The sequence below is a fragment of the Columba livia genome, chromosome 2, assembly GCF_036013475.1.
Source record: "Columba livia isolate bColLiv1 breed racing homer chromosome 2, bColLiv1.pat.W.v2, whole genome shotgun sequence".
NCBI lineage: Eukaryota > Metazoa > Chordata > Aves > Columbiformes > Columbidae > Columba > Columba livia.
Genome location: NC_088603.1, coordinates 79,973,096 through 79,993,600, shown reverse-complemented (window position 1 = coordinate 79,993,600; position 20,505 = coordinate 79,973,096). Strand labels below are relative to the sequence as shown.

Sequence of the window (20,505 nt, the reverse complement as noted above, 5' to 3'; positions counted from 1 at the left end):
GAGTGTGGTTCCAGCTTGTGAATCATGGGGATTATTCAGCTGGAAACATGTCTGACAATGTTAATAAAACCTGAATTGCTAACAGTGTACTAGTGCTATCCTCTTAGCCCTGAGATAAAGGTACACAGATCAATTCTGGGATGGAGAAAAGGCAGCATGTTCATTTCCATAACAAATTTTTCACCTAAAAGCTCTCAGCTCATAATGATAAATAATGTTTTAAATATGCAGTTAATGCTCCTAATTTCTTGTCTAATGGTGGTTTTGTAATTGCATGGAGATTATAGTTCTCATTAAATGTAATTGTTGAGCTCATGAAGCATTGTTTTGAATGCATACATTGCACAGAACGCTAGTTTTTATTTGCAAATATGCCGTCTTCATCTTTCTTACTTAAATGTTTTACAGTCTGTTCTAACTCATTGTCAAATGGCACCTCAGTAAATTTATTTTTCTGGCACTTTGTGTGATGCATGAGTTTAGCATGCAACAAATCATAATGCCAAGAGATACTGCAATGCTGATTGCTGCTGTGGTAATTCAAAGGTCTGTTGAATATTCTATTACAGGCTCATGTTTATGCTTCTAGTTAAAAAAAAATGACCGAGCATGGCTAGCTGTTTTTAGTTGTATGGAAAACAAAATTAGCAAACTGTTTAGATACTTAACTGAAAAAATTGTGTAGCTCTTGGGCACACTTCAAAGTAATGTAGCTGTTAAGAATGTTAGCTAAATAAAAAGAAGTGGAATAACTGTGGGAATGATAGATTCAGGAATGTGTGGTTTATGAATTTCTTGCTGAAAAACTTTAATTCCCAAGAACTTTCTTGAGACTGACCCTTCATCTTTCTTAAAGGGGTTGAAATCAGATCATGGTGAGCTTATCAATGCTGTAATACTTCTAAGCAGATTTTATTTGAAAATGCTTGAAGTTTTCCTAAGTATTTATCTGGTATGCTAGAAGGCTTTCTAATTATCACTGCATAAAACAGGAATGATTGCCATGCATGCTGGCACATACAAGTACACTGTCTGACACAGAACTAGGTTTTTAGGATGGACCTTCCCAACTTTCAGTTGGAGCAGTGCACATGTTGTTTTGGATAATCTCCAGCAGTGCTGGCTCTTGCCAGAAAATAAGTTGTAAAAGCTTATGCCACAACAGTGGTCTTTTGCTTACAAGTGTTATCTGCTTGTTTGTGTTGCCCTTTTGATCAGAGAAAGTTAGAAGCCATTGCCTTAATTTATGTAAAATTGTGATCTTTCAATATCATTTCATCATCATTTCATGGTTGCTCTTCTGACTTTTTTTTCCATGAGCTGTGTTGTTAGGGACAAGGTAGGTATGTATCTTACTTGGTTTTCAAGTCTTGGACTTTACAGGTGCTTCACATCTCCCTCGGTTTCAGTCTGCGCATTTAATGTAACAGAGGCAGCTTAAGTGCTGAATAATTCCTAAGAATTCCTAAGTGCTTAGGTAATTCCTAAGAATTAAGGATGAGATTTTCAAAAATAAGTGATGGTTATTTTAATAGCCTCAGTAGGCCCTTATTTTTGGGGAAGTGATGAGCAATTTGTTATTGACTGCATTTTTAACTCTCTTTTTTTGTGGCTGTATAACCCAGTGGGGAAGTATGATTTTACCTATAAGCATGATTCAGTTTCATTGAGCCTGTACTTTCCTCCAGGGTCTCAGAGTGTGGCAAAAAATGTGTGAACAAAAAGCTGTCATGTCACTCTGTTGTTAAGATTGCATGACTAAGTTACCAAAGGAGTCAAGAAGTGTTCTACTTCTTACGTTCCTATGTGCTGTGCCTGTTCGAAGAAATTAGCTGAGCTTAACATTCGGAGAATTAACATCAAATCTAAAAAGTTGCGTCCCTCTGCCATTTTTCTAAGGACTCCATTAACAGCAGTTTGGTGGTTCTTGCTTCCTGAGGTATCTTCACACTATTTGTTGATGATGCTCTGTAGCCCTCCCATGGGTGCTGTGTCCATTTTCAGGCTGCGTATAATGGCACGGGAAGTTCTGCTAGTTTTTGCATTGCATTATAGGGTTGTTGAGTTTTTCCTAAGTCTAAAAATAATGTTTTAGTTCTTGGATTCAAACTCTGAAAAACACCATTAAAGCCTGAGCTTGGGAACTTCATTAGTTTCTCTGGCTTGGTTCTGTGTTTTCTTTTGTTGGGTTTCTGCAATGGGCATGATGTTAGGAGTAGAAAGCTTTAGGGTGTTGCAGTAATTGATAGCCTGCATTGAACTTGGTCATAAAAGTGAAAAGCACTGGCTTTATACCATGTGCAGTGTCTTTTTGTGATATAGCTATTTGATGCACCTATACAGAATAATGCAGTGGATATTTTTTCCCCCTTCTTTTTTCTGATATGTCTGCAGGATGCATTTGAAGTGTTCTCGTTACTTCATTAAAGTAACAAGGAAAATCGTTAAATGGTCTGCTTTGCGTACTTCTTGTGGTAGCCTTATAACATTGCAGAGGGCTTGATCAGGGAAGGGATTTCAGTCAGTGAACTGAGTGAAACTGTTTGAACATGGAGATTTCAGCATGTAAATATTTGCATGTGCATATTTAGGATCTGAATCTCATTTTAGGCAATGTGCTGGTTTTTATGTATAAGAAATTGAAAAGATGTATGTGATAGCATAGTACAATTCTGCTGAGAGCGTTTTTCCATCCTGTGCTTCTGAAACAGTGATGAAGTTCTAATGCTGTTGTGCAGTTTTCTTACATTAGTCTATATTGTTTTCAGTTTTATTGGCTTAAGAACATCCACTTAATCTAAGCATGGCAGGCTTTTAGAAGCTTCAGCACCCCGGGCATTAAAACCAAAATAGTTTTCCAAAACCATTTTCAATAAAAACAGAATCCTATTTTGTTTCTGACAGATGAATGATGGACCTTTGTGCAAGTGTAGTGCTAAAGCCCGACGAACAGGCATAAGACACGGCATTTATCCTGGTGAAGAGGTAAGTAATTCTAAGAATTGCAATTATGAATACAAACTTGCTGCTGTAGACTCATACTTGGGATGATTTGAGAGGTTTTTTTCCACGATTTACAGGCTTAGTAAAAACTCCTGTGCAACTTTTTATATATATAACCTCATATTGAAAATGCAATACTGGTAATGAAATCTACCTGAAAACTATGGAAAACTTTTACTTCTATTTGTTCAGTTCAAGGTTGTTGTTTTGTTTTGTTTTGGGTTTTGTTTTGTTCGTTTTTTTTTTTTCGTTTGTTTGGTTTGGTTTGGGTTTTTTTGAGTTTCTGAAACACAAAACCACAATTACATTAATAAAAAAGAACTTGTTATTAAAGATCTGCCATCTTTAAGTGGATGAGTATGTTATGAAGGCCCTCTTTGTGAAGGGATTGCTTTAAAAGGAAAAGTAAATAAAATAGTAATTCTGCTGTGTCAGGAGCAGGAAGCCTGTCAGGAGGTGTTCTTGCTGTAGCACTAGAGCATGTCTGTACTGTACACAGTGCTCTCTGTACACTCTGAAACAGTTAATTGGTGATTAGAAAAAAATGGCTTCATCAGCATCCTGAAACATTTTTTATAATTACTGCCTTTCCTTTGAAAAATGTTGTGGAAATAGTATTTGATTATTTTTCTTTAGAAGTATTCATTTGTGCAGATCATGCTCCATGATCAGTATTGTTTCTGGAAAGAAAAACAGTGCTTGGACCACCTCAAGCTTTTTTTATTCTAAAACACTTTGTTCTTATGAAAGAGTTTGAGAATGTAAATATGTAGGTTTTACAATTTACCGTTGTAATTTTTCTTGAAGAATTTCATTTTTCGGCATGTATTTTTACATATATTTACTGAAACATTCTTTTATTTCTCTGCAGTTAAAGATTTGTGAATGTTTGTTTCTGTGAATTATTCCATTTCAGAAAAATGGCTTTAGTCTTACTATAAATTGCTTCAGTTCAGGATCAATTCCTCCCCATGTTGTCTGTAGTGCTTTTCCTGCAGAGAAAGAGGGAGAAAATTTTAGCAGGATAAAACTGGTATATAAAACTTGCTGCATGAAGACGGCTGCTTCCTGGAGCAAGGCCAACTGACAGTTTGAGGTTTTAGAAAATCTCCTAGGATATACAGTTTTCACAGTGTCCTGTAGCTAAGACTGCCTACCTTTAAACAGACCAGTTTTAACTGTCCCGTCACAGCAGTGAGAAGCTTAACTAGGGCTGAACAGCCAGAGTAATTATGCTCCTTATTGGATGGGTTTTAGCAAAGTGCACAGAACTGCGTAGTGGTGTAGCAGCTTCCATTGCCATCAGGCCAGCTTTTTGTAATGCTGTTTAGAGTACTGTCCTGTCCCAACAGATGGGATGAGGGATGAGATAACTCTAGATGTGACACGTGCCCTGGCTCAACAGATGAGACCAGGTGTGAGTTAACTCTGGGTTAATTCTGCACGGTTATGTGAAGTGAATGACGGACAATCACCTCCGGGGTCCAGTTCAATTGTGAGTTTTACTAAAAGTACTTGTTGGAATATTGGTTACAGCGAATGGTGACTTTGCAAAAGTATAACAGAACTTATCTACACATTAACAGCAAAAATCCTACTACGAGCGGTATGTTGACAACCATCAGTAGCTATAATATGAAATTTAACCAGAAATCAACAGCAGAGCTTAAAGGTGGTGTTGTCCTTATGTGTTCAAAAGGGAAAGAGAGGAAGAGAGTGGTAGAGAAGGAGGAAAACTAAGGTATAAGGGAGAGAGAAAGAGATATATGTAGAGAGGAGAGACAAAGAAATGGGGATATAGAAAAAAGGAGAGAAGGAAAGAGCAGAGAGAAAGGAAGAAAGAAAAGAGTGAGGGATCCAGTCTCTTACGGCCCCACAGTGTGGATGACAGGACTTGTACGATGATGTATGGCCTCGGTGTTCCACGGCGAGGATGTTGAGGTCAGGAGCGCAGCATCCTCTGATGTCTGGTTCAGAGTGAGGGTCTTCAGGGTGCTGGTATTCTCTTGGTGAGGCCGAGCTGGTATTTCCTTCGGTGAGGCTGGTATTTCCTTGATGGTGACTGGACAGGCCCTTAGATGAGACTGGTATTCTCCAAAGCATGCTGGTTTTGGTGGGCTTTTTATAGCTCCCAGAGTAGAGGAAAGTCTGTGGGGGGAAAGTGGTGATTGCGAAAGAGGGACAAGTCTGGACAGGTCCTGGACCAGGTTGAGGGGTCTCTTCTTTGCTCCTTGTGTCATGCAGAAATCAGGGGGGAAGTGGTGATTGCAAAAGGTGAACAAGTTTGGACAAGCTCCGGGCCACGTTAAAGGGTCTCAACTTTTCCCCTTTGTTTGCCGAGCTGGGCATATCACGAGGTGGGGCTATGTGCCCTCCAGCACATCCTCCATCTCTGGTCGGCCAGCCGGCCTGATCTGTGGCTCGTTAGCTTGTCTTTGATGTGTAGATCACAGTTCCCCCTGCTCTGAATGTGTCTTCTCCTGGCTGAACTAGTCACAATGTTTTCAGCCATGGTCCTTATCAATGCTCAACAAGTACTATTATACCTTGCTCGTTGCAGTGATTTTTGAATTATTTTTTTTACCATGCAGACAGATTAATTTTGAACAGGCTGGTGGCAGCCTCTGAGCTGCAGCAGATTGGGTGTAGGGCATGCAAGAAACTGGTTTTGTCTGACTGCTGAGGATTTTTAAGTCTTTAAACTGGACTGCTTCAGAGCAAGCTGGAAGAAAACCTGAGTCCCAGACATTTGGTGTTGCATCAGAGCACGCGGAGGGCTGCCTGCCATTGCTCCTCGCAGGCAGGCATTACAACCTGCCAGACAGAGCTGGGTTACCAGAGCTGCCTCTGGGTGATGGACTAATCCATCTAATCCGGTCTCTAGAGGCCCCAGATTTGCCCCAGGCAGATGAGCTGATACTTGTCTGTCTTGATAACATACTTTGAGATCTCCTTATGTGAGGTCCAGGTTCCTTTTCATAAGCTTTTAAAATGAGTTTCCTGAAACAAATTTTATAAAAGAGGAAGTTGGTGTGGTACCTAAACAACTAACTGCTGGGTGTTAGAAAGTTGGAGAGTCAAATGGAAGATGAAAAAATTGCAGCAGTGTTTTTCACCCTTTTTCCTTTTGAATAGCTTTAAAAATATTTCTTAAAGTGAAATTGCAGATAAGGCCTGACTTTCCCTCTTCCCGGAATGCTTTATTATGACTACCTGCTTATATTTAATTTTTCCTAGTGCATATTTCATGGCTATTAGGAATTCTTTATTCTCTCTTTTAACCTAAATTTGCCTTGACTCTACACATAATTCTACTTATCTCTTTCTTTAAGCCCATTAAACCATGTCGCCCCATGACCAACAATGCTGGAAGACTGTATCATTATCGAATTACTGTGTCACCTCCCACAAACTTCTTAGTAAGTACTTTGTAAAGAATTCTGACTGGGACTCTAATTTTGTTTTCAATGATGGAAGTAGTGCTACTTCTTGCTTATTCATGGTGGTTTTGTTTGCATTTTTTAGACAGACAGACCTACTGTTATTGAGTATGATGACCACGAATATATCTTTGAAGGGTTCTCAATGTTTGCACATGCCCCACTAACAAATGTAAGTATTTTCATTGTTATATACATGGGTTTCGTTTAGAAGGCAAGCTGTTTCTGCCCTGAGTAGAATTTCTGTAAAATAATGGTGTAGGTATGTTACAAACATTGCACCAGAACTGGGGACATGGGAAGTGCGCTTGTGCTAATGGTCTCAGGTTTTTTCTCTACTAATTGTATTAAGCATTGTCTTCAAACTGTGACTGAGACTGTGGTGTGCTTCAAAGCAATGTTTTTATATGTTTCACAATTTGGAAGTGAAACAAACCATGGAGTAAATTGTTAAAACTGTTGATTTGATTAAATTGGATGAGGAGGTTTGTTAAGTTGAAAGAGTCGAAAAAAAACAGCAAGAGAAAAAGGTTTTCCTTTAAGTGACAAATTGACTTTTTTTCAGAGATCCACTCTAAAAGGATTTCTCTCTTCTAAAAACTTACTTACACCTATCCACTACTTTCTAACATCTGTTAATCTTCTTCAGGAACTAGGCAAGTTATGATTTTTATTAAAAGTCTTAGCTATTTAAAAATCAATTAATGTTATATGACTCTCAAAACATAAAAAGAAAAGAACATGGCTGGTACCTGACTGCCCTGCTCTTCCAGTATAAGCTGTTAGCCATATCTGAATGAAAAATATACTTAGTTTCTGTACATTCCAAGATTTTTTTGTTATCTTGATATTCCAATAACTGTTTTTTAAAATATTGTAGGGTTTGTTTCCTTGATTTTATGCATATTAATAGTTACACCACCAATGCCAAAACCCAGTGTAAGCATGGTTATCAGTTCAGTACTGGGATGTAAGAATAGCGGTACTGAAAGGCACTGAGAATAAAGCATTTTTTCTTGTGACAGTTCACTTGCATAATATGTATGGCAACACTTTACTTTTGGTGATCAGGGCAAGAGACTGTTATGTTCATGAGAAGTCAGTAAGAGAGTAGAGTTCAGCCGGTGGGGTTGCAGTGTGAAGCATTCCTGCCAGATAGCGTTAACTCAGCCTTGGGGCTCAGGCAGATTTGACCCAAGGCTTTACGTTTTCACTTTGCAAATGAGCAAAAAGGAACAGTTTCGTTTTACTCCCATTAAAAGGCTAAAAAAACACCTTATCTTTATAATTTTTCTGTCTACTGCATGACAGGAAGGCAGAGTTGTGGAAATCTTTAATATATGAGAACAAGGAAAACTCTTCTTATCTGACCTGAGTAGTTAGTGAAGACATTGAGCTTACTCTTACCGTAAAGTGCACGTGTGTTTGTTTGGTTGGTTTTTTCTTTCTCATTCCAAATAGGGGAAGTGATCAGCAGCAAATTATTACTTTTTTACACGACAATACAAAGCAACACTGTTTTGTCAGTTCCTGTTTCTAACAGTTATAAAGCCCTTTAGAAGGAGTCTCTTGTTGTCTTGAGATGATTTTTGGCAACATAAAAACTGCTGTTTTGGAGACATTTTGGAACATATTTGATAAAAGGGAGGTGGCAAAGAGTAGCAAAAGTAGAGATCCAAACACCAACATCTTTGAATGAACCAAATTTCTGTAACTTGAAGTCTTAGCTTGGCACACTGTTAGAAGTCTTATTACTGTTTTTACTATTATTCAGTAATAACTGAGCAGATAAGATATTAGAGAAAATGGTTAGTAGAGTCATAAGAGAAATTCTAATTTTCTTAATATAACTTCCAAAACAATTTGATAGTACCAACCTCATGTTCCTTTGCTATGCATTTGCATGTGTACATGGAGCTCGAATTCATGAAGAATCCAAACATGCTTTCGTGGTTGAATTTACGTGTTAGAAAGTAAGCAAACACTTTCTGTATTTTTTTTTTTAAGCCCTGCTAATTTAAATGTGACAGATTTTCCTCTCCTCAGGTTCTAAGGACATTTGACTTCCAAGGTTTTTTACTTTTGCATTTGCATTTAATATTGTATCAAGGTGTAGGAAATGCACTTTTTTTGTTTGGTTGTTTGTTGTAGCTTCTTAGTTTATCATGCAGGTACCAACAGATTTCTGTAGACAAAAGAGTCAGGTGTTTGATACTGGGCTGCAAGAAAATGCAAGCAGAATACTGCGTCTCTGCTAAGTCCATTGATTTCAGCGCAGCCCCAGCACTGTTCAGATATTTATTTGTGTGCTTATCAATGCAAAATAACCTTGGCTTGCCTCACTTTCACAGACCATTGAATGGTTCTAAGATTCTTTTATGCTTGTAAGGCCAGTGAATAGTAACACTTGCTTAGACCTGTAGAAATATAGGGTAAGATTAGGCCTTTCTTTAGTCTTTTACATTTTTGCTTTCAAAAATTTCATTAAAAAAAAGACAGAAAATCACACACCTTCAGCAGTGCATGGGCTTTTCAAACCAAAGAACCTCTTTTCAGAGGTGGAAAAAAGGAATTAGATGTTTGTCTTAACCAATTATTTGAATGAAGTTCTGAGAATGTTTATTGGATGAAATTAGTATAAACCTATAAATTTATCCTGAAGTTCTTGCATTATGTTGCTATGACTTAAGGCCATATTTTAAGGCAGTGTAGCTAACAGAATTGACAATGTGCTGCAAACACCTTGCCTTCAGGTCACTGTATCAATCTGACATGTTGTGTCACCAACAATAAATTCACTTTCAAATACACAAGTGAGAAAAAAGATGGGTTTACTGAGCTTTGCTTTTTCTTCCAAAGAAAATTTCTTCTCCAGTAGATGGCATTATTTAATCTTCCTTTACCATCCCTCCTGTCAGCCCTGTGTTGTTACAGAGGTGGAGGTTAGAACTGTTACTTCTCTTGCACATGTTTCTGTTCCTGTCTTTGCATGATCCCCCAGAGCAGCTGTTTTAGTAAATGCCCTTTTCAACAGACAGTAATACCTTTGCATACAAAACTGTATTAGCTATACATGTGATACTGTATAATTTTTCATGCTAAATTTCTATTTTTCTTCCAGATTCCTCTATGTAAAGTAATCAGATTTAACATTGACTATACAATTCATTTCATTGAGGAGATGATGCCTGAGGTAAGAAGGATAATTAGTCAAAAAGTCAGAGTGGGTTATGAGTTGTTGATATGCTTAATGGATTAAACTCTTCAGAATCCCATTTTATGAAGTCTCTGAGAGACAGGCTGTGTTCTGAACAAATGGCTGAAAAGGAACTTGCACTCACACGTACTACCATAAATCCATCTACCTAGGCTATCGTATATTAAAATCAAATAGTAAGAAGTGCTTATATCCATAGCTTCTTTTCATTTTAAGTTATATACAATATATGTCAGGTACTCTTATCTGTGAGCTGAGTTAGGCATTATCCTTCTTTTATGGATGACAACAATAAGGCGTGTGGAGGTGCTGGTTTGCTAGGACTACATAAGTCAGTGGCAGAGCTGACACTTAATCGTGAGTTTGAAGCTCTGAAGATTGTTTATCAGTACTTAATATAAGCTGTTGCCAAAACAAATTTCCGGTGGATACAAACCAAGCACATTCGATTCATATTTTTTTTTTTTTTTATTACAAATTAGTCCTGGTGAAGCCAGTTTGTGATGTAAATTGCTGCAGTGGAACAGCATGTGTAGGTACAGAAACACCCCTGCATATTAACTACAAAGATAGGATCAGCATTTAATTTAGTCACATATATTTACATTTTTCTTTCTAGTTTTCTCTTTGTTGCTCAACAGCATTTAAATATATTCAAGAGCCCTGAAATTCCTCAGCAAGATTAACGTGATCAAAGCAATTCATTTCTTGTTACTGAATCTGCTGTGTTGTCTCCAGATCTTGCTCTGAAACAACAAACAGCCACCAAGCAAAATAGGGAACTTGACAATTTTTTGGGCTTTTGGTCAATTGGCCACAGCAATTGGCTACAGTGCTCTTTTAAGACCATCTTTACTAAAGGGTTCTTGGGAGAGAGGTTGTCTAGTTGGTTTTGGAATTTATGGCCAGTATCATGCACATACAATTTATATCAACCTGGCCTGATACTATTTCTTAAGGAAGGCTTTTCATGTCCCTTCATTTCTGAATGAAAGCTATTTGCTTTGGGGGAGCTGCTTCCCTGCTTGATGAGAAGAATCTGATTTTTTTTTTTTTTTTTTTTTTCCCTTTTTTTTTTTTTTTCCTCCTTTCCTGTTGGCTCTTCAGGTCAAAGTCCTCAATTTGTATTGTACTGATATGTTGCTATGGACATGATCACGATATCACAGATGGTGACTTATAAAGTTTTAATATGAACATATAGGAAGAAGTGAGTTACAAAAAAGGTCCTTCTCAGAAATATGCCATCTGCTTAGCTTATACAGGTGAAAGGATATGAGTGCACAGTTCATAATTTCTGCCTATTTGGACATTGGCTAAAGTGTCCTCATTACAATGCTTTCTTGATGGTGCTTTCTGAAGAGATCACTGTGTTATGTTACAGTAGATGATTACAAATATATCAGTACTGTTTCCAAAGCCCAGTGTCTAGTGATTGGCAAATACAAAGCCACTGTTTCTGTCATTGTTTTGTTTACATATATCTGAGTGGCATTATTTGTATTACAGTGTTATATAATTATAAGTCTGGTTTATTTTTTTTTCTTTCCCCAGAATTTTTGTGTGAGGGGTCTTGAGCTGTTCTCTTCATATCTATTCAAAGATATTTTGGAGCTCTATGACTGGAATCTTAAAGGTAACTTTTATTTAGGAAAAAAAAAAAACATACAAAATTGGAATTAGTTGCAGCTTTTGTAAATAGGACTCTATTTTGTGATGTTCTTTGTTCTAAAAAGAAAAAAATGGGGATGGGCCTCAAAAGAGCAAAGTCAAATGGTGGTTTATGCGAGAAGGATGGACTTCCAGTTTCTTCTTGAAGAAGATGAAATATATTAGAGTTCATTAGTGTGGACTGTAGCAACTGAAATGCAAACTTAGCATTGTGTTCTCTCAGGTAAACCGAATTTATTCTTTAATCCAAAACTGTTCTTTTTAATCTAATTTAGAATATTAAGGTATGTTTAATATTGCACCCTGTTGTGTGCACGGTATTCTGAAAGCCAAAGTGTCAGGTAAATTGTTCTCTCTGTTTTTACAAGGTAACAAACAGGTTCCTCATACAGGATTTCTCTACAGTCAACTTACAAAGCAGTGTCATACAATCAGCCATAGAGGGATAATGTATTATATCATTATACATGAAAGTTTTGACTTGACAAGATGAAAATCTATGTTTCTATGAAGACTGTAACAAAGGAGAGTTTCAGGGATGATCCTTCCCCTGGTCTAAAATAAAAATGAGAATATAAAAGGAGTTTCACTTCAGAATATGTTGGTGTCTTTTGGTGTCTTGGCTTTATCTATGGAGATGCTCTTCACTTATTGCAGTTCAACAGAGTAGCATACAGGTTTCATATATTTTGTGTAGCCTTCTTTGGTTTGATACTAAAGGTATTCTGATGTCAATATTGTCTTTCATATCACTGGTTCTGATAGTTCTTTCTCTTTTAACACCAGGTACTCACTGGTTTGGTTTTTATTTTCATGCAAAGCTTTGGATGATGAAATAGGAAATGAAAAAGAAAAAAACCAACCAAACAAACAAAAAAACCTCATGCAAAATAGCATCACAGAAATTTCCTTATTATCTTTGTAACTGGAAAACACCCCACTAATTGGGAGGGACTAATAAGCTAGTGTTTGTGTCTGTAAGACTTAAGTGAATTACTGATATAAAATAATATTTTCTGTATCACTGTTTTAAATGAAACTACTGTGGTTTTGTTAGCTTCTTTGTAAGTTATTGTAGCTTTCTTTGAAATTATCCATGTGAAAGCTTTCACTAGAACTTGTTACTATGTTCCTCTCTGCAATGCATTTTGTTACTTTTCTGATTAAAACTTAGGCCCTATCGAATCTGATTACCATTCATTGCTTTCATCTACGGTAGAGTTACCTTTTGTTTTCTTCTTCTACAAATACATTGCTGTTCATAATTTCCTGTATTTTTTTTTCATATTTAAGGTCCTTCACTTGAAAGTGATTCTGTTTGCTGCCCCAGATTTCACTTCATGCCACGATTTGTGAGATTTCTTCCAGGTAATGTTCGTATTATGTAGCTTTATGGAAATTAGATCTAAAAATACCCAAAGCAAAACAAAACAAAAAAACAAAACCACCTCCTCCAAAGCCCCCCAAAACAACAACAGCAAAACAAACCCAAAAAACTATGCCCCTCCCCCAACCAACAAAGAAACAAACAAATAAAAAATCAACAACAACAAGCCCAAAAAAAAGCAGCTTATTGTAAATGAAATGGTTCAGTCAGTCTAGAGTTCTGGTGCTTCCATCTGAAGTCTTTAGTGCTCACTTGCAGTGTGGCTGATTTAGTTAGCACTGGCATTCAGATGGGTAGGCCAGGTCTCACTTTTAGCTTTTGTCTCTCACGTGATTTTAGGTGGTGCTGGGTCATTCTTGTTGTGTCCTATGATGGAGCTGTGGCATTTGAGGAGCGGTATTATCTAATCCTATGTGTGAAATTGAATTTAATGTCCCCTGTGCTCTTCAGGATACTGTGTGATTACATTGAAATTCTTGATGTGCATTTTCAAGGGTCAGCATGATTGGCACACCTGAGCACATGTTGTTCTGATTGTTTCTTTCTTTCTTTATCTTAATGCAAGCTTAGACTTTGCAGCAAATGGTGAAAGACAGAAAAACACCATTCCTATGCAGTTCAACCCTAGCCTGCCAGCCAAGGACAAGCTTCAGTGTGGAGCATTACGCTTGTTTTGAGTGAACAGCTTATGCAGGCATTTAACACATCCTAAGATACTAGGACAGACTTTCAGTTGCTATAAATGTCATGGCTCCATTGAAAACATGTCCTGCTGAGGTCCTGCCAGTGATTGTACCAGAAGTGTTGTGTGGACAGGAGGACGCATTTCAGCTGCTGGACTGAGGGTGCAGATGAGACATGGAACAAGCTTCATCAAGAAGACTGTGGCCTGGAGGTGCTCTCTGCTCTGGGCTTTCAAACTTAGTTGGGTTATTAATTATAGCTGTAGCTAAATGAGGTTTATCTCATTGCTGTGGAGAGTACTGATGGCTAGATGACTATATTTCTAATTGTTGTTCCTTCCTGGATGCACAACACTGTTCAATCAGAAGCAGAGCTCTGAGGCTTGCTAGCAAACATTGATTTGGTTCTGCTGAAGCAATTTACAAAATAAGCCATCAAGCCGCATGTGGCTGATTAACTTGACCTCATCACAAAATGAAAACAAGTTTGACCTGCCTGGTTTGTGTAGCTTGAGGGTGTTTTCCTATTAGTTTGAGGTTTTTATATTCTGATTTATTTTTTTTTTTATTTCAGTTTAGAAGACAGCTCTTTCTGTGCTGTGGGATTGTTGACTGATAGGGAGAGAAGTTTCTATAACACATATTCCTATGTGCTTCCTCTTGGAGGTTCCCAGCCTTCTAACTCTTTATAAAAATGCCTTTTTCCTGGTATTTTTGCATAAATAGTTGCCTTTTAGCATCTTTATGACAGATACTTCTTTATAAAGTTTGCATTTTGTTTTGATTATTTTTTGAGATATCCTTGGAGATTTTTAATTTTCAGAAACTGGAAATTATTTCCTTCAGGTATGTTTGCAGAACTTTATCTATGTCTAATCAAAGAAGATATATTGGTGCAACAGATCTCCACACATTCATCAACTATCTCTTTTAAGGCAGAAATGAATTGGTAATTTCCCATCGCCTCTAGTTTCATATTTTTGTAATGTGGTCTAAAAATATGAGGTTTGGGATGCCATGTTTTCTATGTGAATTACTTAAAGACAGGCCTTGGGATAGTTCTAAGCTTTGAGCAGATTGTACCAGTTTCAGTGAGTGCCAGAGATACATTGCATCTAGAATAGTTGCTGTATTGTATTCATTGTCATAGATTTTTATGATGCTAAATGTATTAAGAGAGAAAAAGACTAGGATAAAACATTTGAGGTCACAAGTACCACATGTCTTGACCCTGGGAAGGTCAGGTCTCTAACTACTGTTTAGCACCCTTCCAGTACATGGTCTTTAGCAAGTAAGGCTATAGCTGTTGTTGGGTTTGAGTTTTGTTTTTTTTTTTTTGTGATTGTTGGACATAGGCTACCTCTTGCTTAACAGTATAATCTAGTTTTTGATAAAGATGAGTCTTGTGAACTGAGTCCCCATTTAATTTGAAGGAAAACTTTGCACACTAAATAATCTGCCCCTGTAGCTCTGTTTCCAGTGACATTGGGGTGTCTTTCTCTATTCAAGATTCCCTCTTGAAGTTTGAATGAGGTTGATTGTTCAAAGAGGTCAAGTGATACCACTCACTCCCTTTAATCTTTTGTGTACCACAGTGCTGTAATCCCAGCCGAAGTAAGAGAAGCACTCGTTTTTGCGTGTTGTGTAGAGGACATCATCTTATGCAGCACTGCCGTTATGCAAGGATTTTTGTGTGTCTGGGATCACATTCCTTGTGCTGTGGCATCATCCCCCAAATTGCTCTAAGGCTTCTCTTTTGTTCTCTATTCCTTCTTCTTTTTTTTTGTGTGTGTGTGTGTGTGTAGTGATAGAATGTACTCAGTGGCAGGATGAGATTGCTTCTGCTTACTGAGGAAGGCAAATCAATGTTTGTGCTCTGGGGATGAAATTGGAAGATACCTCCATACCTACAAATTAACAGGCTGTTGTTGAAGGAGAGGGTTGGAGAGATATGTGTCAAAGTTAAAGCACTGTAGTAACATGTCTATCTTTTTACTCATATGAGTGGACATACTGAATCTGAATAGTCAGTGTCTTCTGAGTGGTGGTCTGTCAGAATTGTCATTCGTTCGTCTTTCCTGTTTGCATCTTCATCTGTAATTGTCTACCTGGAGCCAGTCAGATGTTTATTATACTGTCTTCCTTTGTTACAAGCAGCCTTTGCTGTCCATTTTTCCTGGGGTAGAAGTATTTAGCAGTTTTCACATGCCATCAATTAATTGAGTGACAGCAGATGACATGAGGCTTTTAAGTCTTCATTACTGCAGGTACAGCATGTAAGCACTACAGATGAGTTTAAAATGTAAGGATAACTTGCTACAGTCATCTAGAAGTATCCTGTAAAATTTTGAGTGTTTTTCTAAAAAAGCTGCATAAATGCCTAAAGGCTTTTTAACTACCATTGTAAAAAGAATGATAGAAGAGTGAAAAGGAAGATATAACTGATTGTTCTGCCTATTCATTTTAAAGTTTTTCAGGCAAGTTAGAAACTTCAGCTTTACTGTATGATGAAACTGTTACTCTTGCTACCATTACTGTTATTGCTTCCCGTTTAGCAAAGTGTTTATACATGTGCAGTATTCATCAATAAAACATTTGCCTTTATATTTATCAAGCCCCTTAAGCATTTTGTGTTTTATTTTGCTCATCCAAATATTTTATGTTCTGCATATTTTCTCTTTTGCTCATTGTTTAGGAGGGAATATCTGAAATGTGTTTATTTATTTATGTTTTTAAGATGGAGGGAAAGAAGTACTCTCAATGCATCAGATTCTTCTCTACTTGTTGCGATGCAGTAAAGCTCTGGTGCCTGAAGAGGAGATTGCCAACATGCTTCAGTGGGAAGAACTGGAATGGCAGAAATATGCAGAAGAATGCAAAGGAATGATTGTTACCAGCCCTGGCATGGTAAAGCAAATAATTCTGATCTATGAACAACCCAGTGACACGTACGTGTCTTGTTTCAGAGGGTCTGCAACAGGCTGAATTGGAAAGGGAGGAGTTGCAGATTGCTATAGGAACAGTTCATTGGCTTGTTCCAGTCTGGGAAGAATTGCACCCTCTGCCGCTCTACTGAAGGGCAGATTTTCAGATGAGCACTATTTCAGTGTGCACAATAAAAGAAATGGCTGTATTTTATGTATGTGAAACTGTAGTTTGCTCCTCTGCTTTCCTATTTTCTTAAGACAGTCTTCACGTGCTTGATCTCATTCTTTTTGCCTGACACAGCACCAGAGAATTACTGTTTGCAGTTTTCTTTCATCTTCCCCTTTTGACCCCCTAGCTCTATTTAAAGAGCTCTATCCTGATTCTGCCCTGAATATGGAAAAGGTGTTTTCTACCTATTTTTTTTTCCACGTTGTTCTTATGTTACTGCTTCTCACACTGAGGATTTTTGCGTACATTAATGAATGCATCCATTAATTTTCAGTGCCAAGCTTGAAACCCTTACGGCCTTATTATTTTTGAAACAATTAGTATTTTGAAGCCTAGGTGCTCTGAACACAGCTCCTTTCAACTCCAGTGTTTATGTGAATTTAGCCCACTTTTCTGACTTTCACACTTGAGAAATGTGGGTCACAAGAATAGATGATGCTGCATAAAAGCTGCAGGGTTGTCTTTGTGTGGTTTGGTCAGTATTGCGAAGTGACTTCTCAGTAGTGGAGGCGTGTTTTGGAATAATATTTTAGACTGCCATGTAGCTTTTGCAGTTGTAGTACCTTTCTTTCCCTGACTTAATTTTCCTCTTTTGCTCATAACTACACTTAGCTTTTCCAGAAAAAGTGTGACTTGGTATCAAGCCTAAGTGGAAATGTAGTTTGCTAACTGAAAAACCTGTCCCCAAACTGCAGCCAAGGTGACTTCCTAAATATATTTTTTCAAGTTTATATTTTTAAGAATAGCAGTGTTACATTTACTAAACTACTTTATAAGATAATCATAACTTGGACAGGATAATTTATCTTTCCCTTGATTTCGTTCTTAGTCTTTTCGTTCAGGCTAAAATTTTCTAGACCAAAAGGAAAATAAGGTCATCTGTGGGAACATGAAATACAGAATGCATGTGAACTCTGAGTATGGAACATTCTACCTGAGCTGGTTAAAACCGAGTGCTAATCCCGAATCTCTTAATAGACATTGTTAGGCAGCCTTAACTGTTTAGCTTGATGTTGCCTGTAGTTTCTGTGATACAAGGTACATGCTAGTATACGAGTGTCAGCATCTGAGTGGTGTACACTGACATAGCATATGTGATTTTGCTGAAGCTTTGCAGATTTCAGCTAGCTGAAAATCTGCTGTTTTGTTTAGCATGAAGGAACACATGTATGCTTCTTTGTGTAAACGAACTGTAAATGTCTATGCACAGGGCAGTGCAGTTTGTGTTAGTGTTAATTTTGAGATCTTATGTGATTTTTACTGACAAACTTTTCATTCTATATGGCAAAGTTTTAGAGATGCATGTGGACATCAAAATTTGTAAGCATAAAACAAATCTGCAGCGCTTTGAGATGTTGTCATGTTGCAGTGCCATCATTAGAACATGTATTTTCTCTCAAGAAGATTGCCTTTCTTCTTAGTTTATGGATTTTTTCTGTTCATTGCAGCGTATATTACTGAATATGAAAGTAAGTGAAAAATAGAGTATGAAAGTATTTTCTATGCATTTTACAACTTTAGAACACAAAACAGTTCTGTTAGACAGTGTGAAACTGTTTCAGAAAATGACAGCTCTTCAATTCAATTCAATCCACTTGACACAACAAAGTAAAACCACTGTATTTTATTTTGCTGCTTTCCTCCACATCATCACTTCAGAAATAATAATTCATCTTGTGAGCATCTCTAGGTTTTTTATATGTGGTTTTTGTTTTTGTGGGGTCTTTTGTTTTTTTTGGGGGGGGAAGTTGTGGTTTTTTCTTGTTATTTTGGGGTTTTTTGTGGGTTTGTTGTTTTAAAGTGAAGTGCGTGTATATGCATGACGGAGAAGGGAAAAGAATTGATAGGCATGTAAATCCCATTACTTAAACATCTAACAATAGTTCAGCATTATTTAAAACCTTTTAATTTATTGATGATGTTTAATTAGTTCAGTGAAACTTTGTGTTGGAATAGAATTAAAGGTTCCCAAATTTTAATCCTCTTTAATACTTAATACTTCACTCTTTCTTTCTAAAATATTGCTGCTTTTATCACTAATACAAATATATATGTATTTTAACATACTTTAGGTGCTACTTCTGCATGCAAACTCATCGTGTCTTCTAATATCATCAAAGCCTTGATTGATGAGGTTTGTAGTAGGAAACAAAGATAACGGGCCTCTGTTCCGTTTAAATTTATTTGTTTTCAATGAGATTTTAAAAGCAAGGTTGCGATTATTAGAGGGTCTCTCACAGCACTCCGTTTAAAAGAACACAGGTATAAAAATCTGGAAGAATAACATCTAATTTGCTTGTGTCCTGTCTGCTGGTGTACACTTTATACTCTGTGCTTCTGTTTGGTGCTTTTTGTTCATTTAAATCTTCAGGATCGGCACCAGATATGAAGCTGGGGTTCACTACACAGAAGAGAAGAAGCGCAGCCTGGCTACTCCCCTCTCGTCATCCTCAGTGAAGGAACATTTGTGATTAAGTCTTAAATAAGGATTTGTTGTGTCCAGGTTGTTACCAGGCATCTGTGAACAGCTCTGTAACTGAGTGACAAAACTCAAAGGCGGTGGCATTTAAATAGAGAGTCTGGTTTTCAGTGATCCTGAGGCCACACGTTTCACAGAGACCCTGTTATAGGCATATTGAGAACTTTTCTCCCTTGCTCACTTTTGAAGATCAGATTACTTCTATTTAAGTGTCTGAAATGTGAAACATTTGAATAGGAAAACTATCTGTATTTTTTTAATTTATTGAATATAATTGGTGTATTGAATATAATTATTGTTTCATATTCTGTTAATTATGTTTTGCCATCTTGGTTCTCAGGGAATTAGTTGTGTAGCAAGGCTCCTTTTGTGAGGGGGTGGGGATGGAAGAAGTTTCTCTTTTTTAATGTCGAGAGAGGGGAGAACCAAAGAAAAACTTCTGTGAAGATGAAAACTCTTCAAATTGGCTTTCCACAAACCCCACAAAACCAGATAAACTTTCATTTCAGGACTTTAAGCTCTGGTTTGGAGTACTGCATTCTACCTGCTACAAATTCTCCCCATGTTTTTCATTAGATTTTGTTGTCCTGATCCCTTTTTATTGAAAGTGCTGTAGGGGAAAAACTTGTCTTCTTTTTTCTTGGTTTCTTTTATTTTTTGTATTCATTTAAAACCTGGCAGCATGAGCTAACTTTTGAATATTTTTCTCCTTTTTTTTTTTTTTTTTTTTTTTGGCTGCAGAGTGATGTAACTTGTGTTCAGTCACCATGTCCAAAGGGAAGCTAATAAGCATTTTTCCCTTGGAAAATGTTGCTCTATACGAAAGTCAAAGTTTTAAATAAGGTGTTTTTTTTTTTTTTTCTAGAATAGGTTGGAAATGTGGTTACCTGATGAGGCTTACCTTTATTTCTAGAATTGACTTTGCTTATCCATGCAGAAAATTATCCTTATGAACAGTTCTACCAAGGTGGTTTGAAGGGTGAAAGCTTTGTTCTTGACACAGCTTTTGTTTTATGAAGAGAATGGTGGGAGCTGTTTCTGTAACTCTGAAACTTATATTTGAGAAATGCACAATTCTAATTTAGAAGTTTTGAGATGTGGGTATCTAGAAGTAATGCCCTTTTTCTGAAACCTTAGAAAAGCAGAAAGTTTTAGTGTCATCCAGCTGACTGCAAAGTGGGGAGTAAGCAGACAGATAACAAAGCAGCTTGCCAGGTGATGGAGAAAATGTTTACTTGGAGACAAACTGTGTTCCTTGAACTCAGTTTTTAAATATGTTAGATAAGTGATTGAGAGCTCTGCAAACAGCACGTCTTCTGCAGTGACATGCAGTTACTCATTTTCTGCGTTTTTAGTGCTAAAGCAAAAGCTGCCTCCTACGCTGTCCTTTTTAACTATAAAAAGAACTTCTGTTTTGAAGTGTAAAAAGGACAAAAGTCTCCTCATTATACAAGACTGTATTCCTCGTT

The 20,505-nt window shown here is 37.2% G+C and overlaps 1 protein-coding gene across 3 annotated transcripts in view; it reads left to right on the top strand.

Annotated features, from left to right (window-relative positions):
* DROSHA (drosha ribonuclease III) overlaps window positions 1–20,505 on the top strand; it is a 75,732-nt gene that overhangs the window by 13,092 nt on the left and 42,135 nt on the right. For all 3 annotated transcript variants that reach the window (XM_065052600.1, XM_065052601.1, XM_021298013.2), the window contains exons 7-13: window positions 2,905–2,985; window positions 6,336–6,422; window positions 6,529–6,615; window positions 9,565–9,636; window positions 11,215–11,296; window positions 12,625–12,699; window positions 16,139–16,308. In XM_065052600.1, the coding sequence (XP_064908672.1) occupies window positions 2,905–2,985; window positions 6,336–6,422; window positions 6,529–6,615; window positions 9,565–9,636; window positions 11,215–11,296; window positions 12,625–12,699; window positions 16,139–16,308 (654 nt within the window). The remainder of the gene's footprint in view (window positions 1–2,904; window positions 2,986–6,335; window positions 6,423–6,528; window positions 6,616–9,564; window positions 9,637–11,214; window positions 11,297–12,624; window positions 12,700–16,138; window positions 16,309–20,505) is intronic.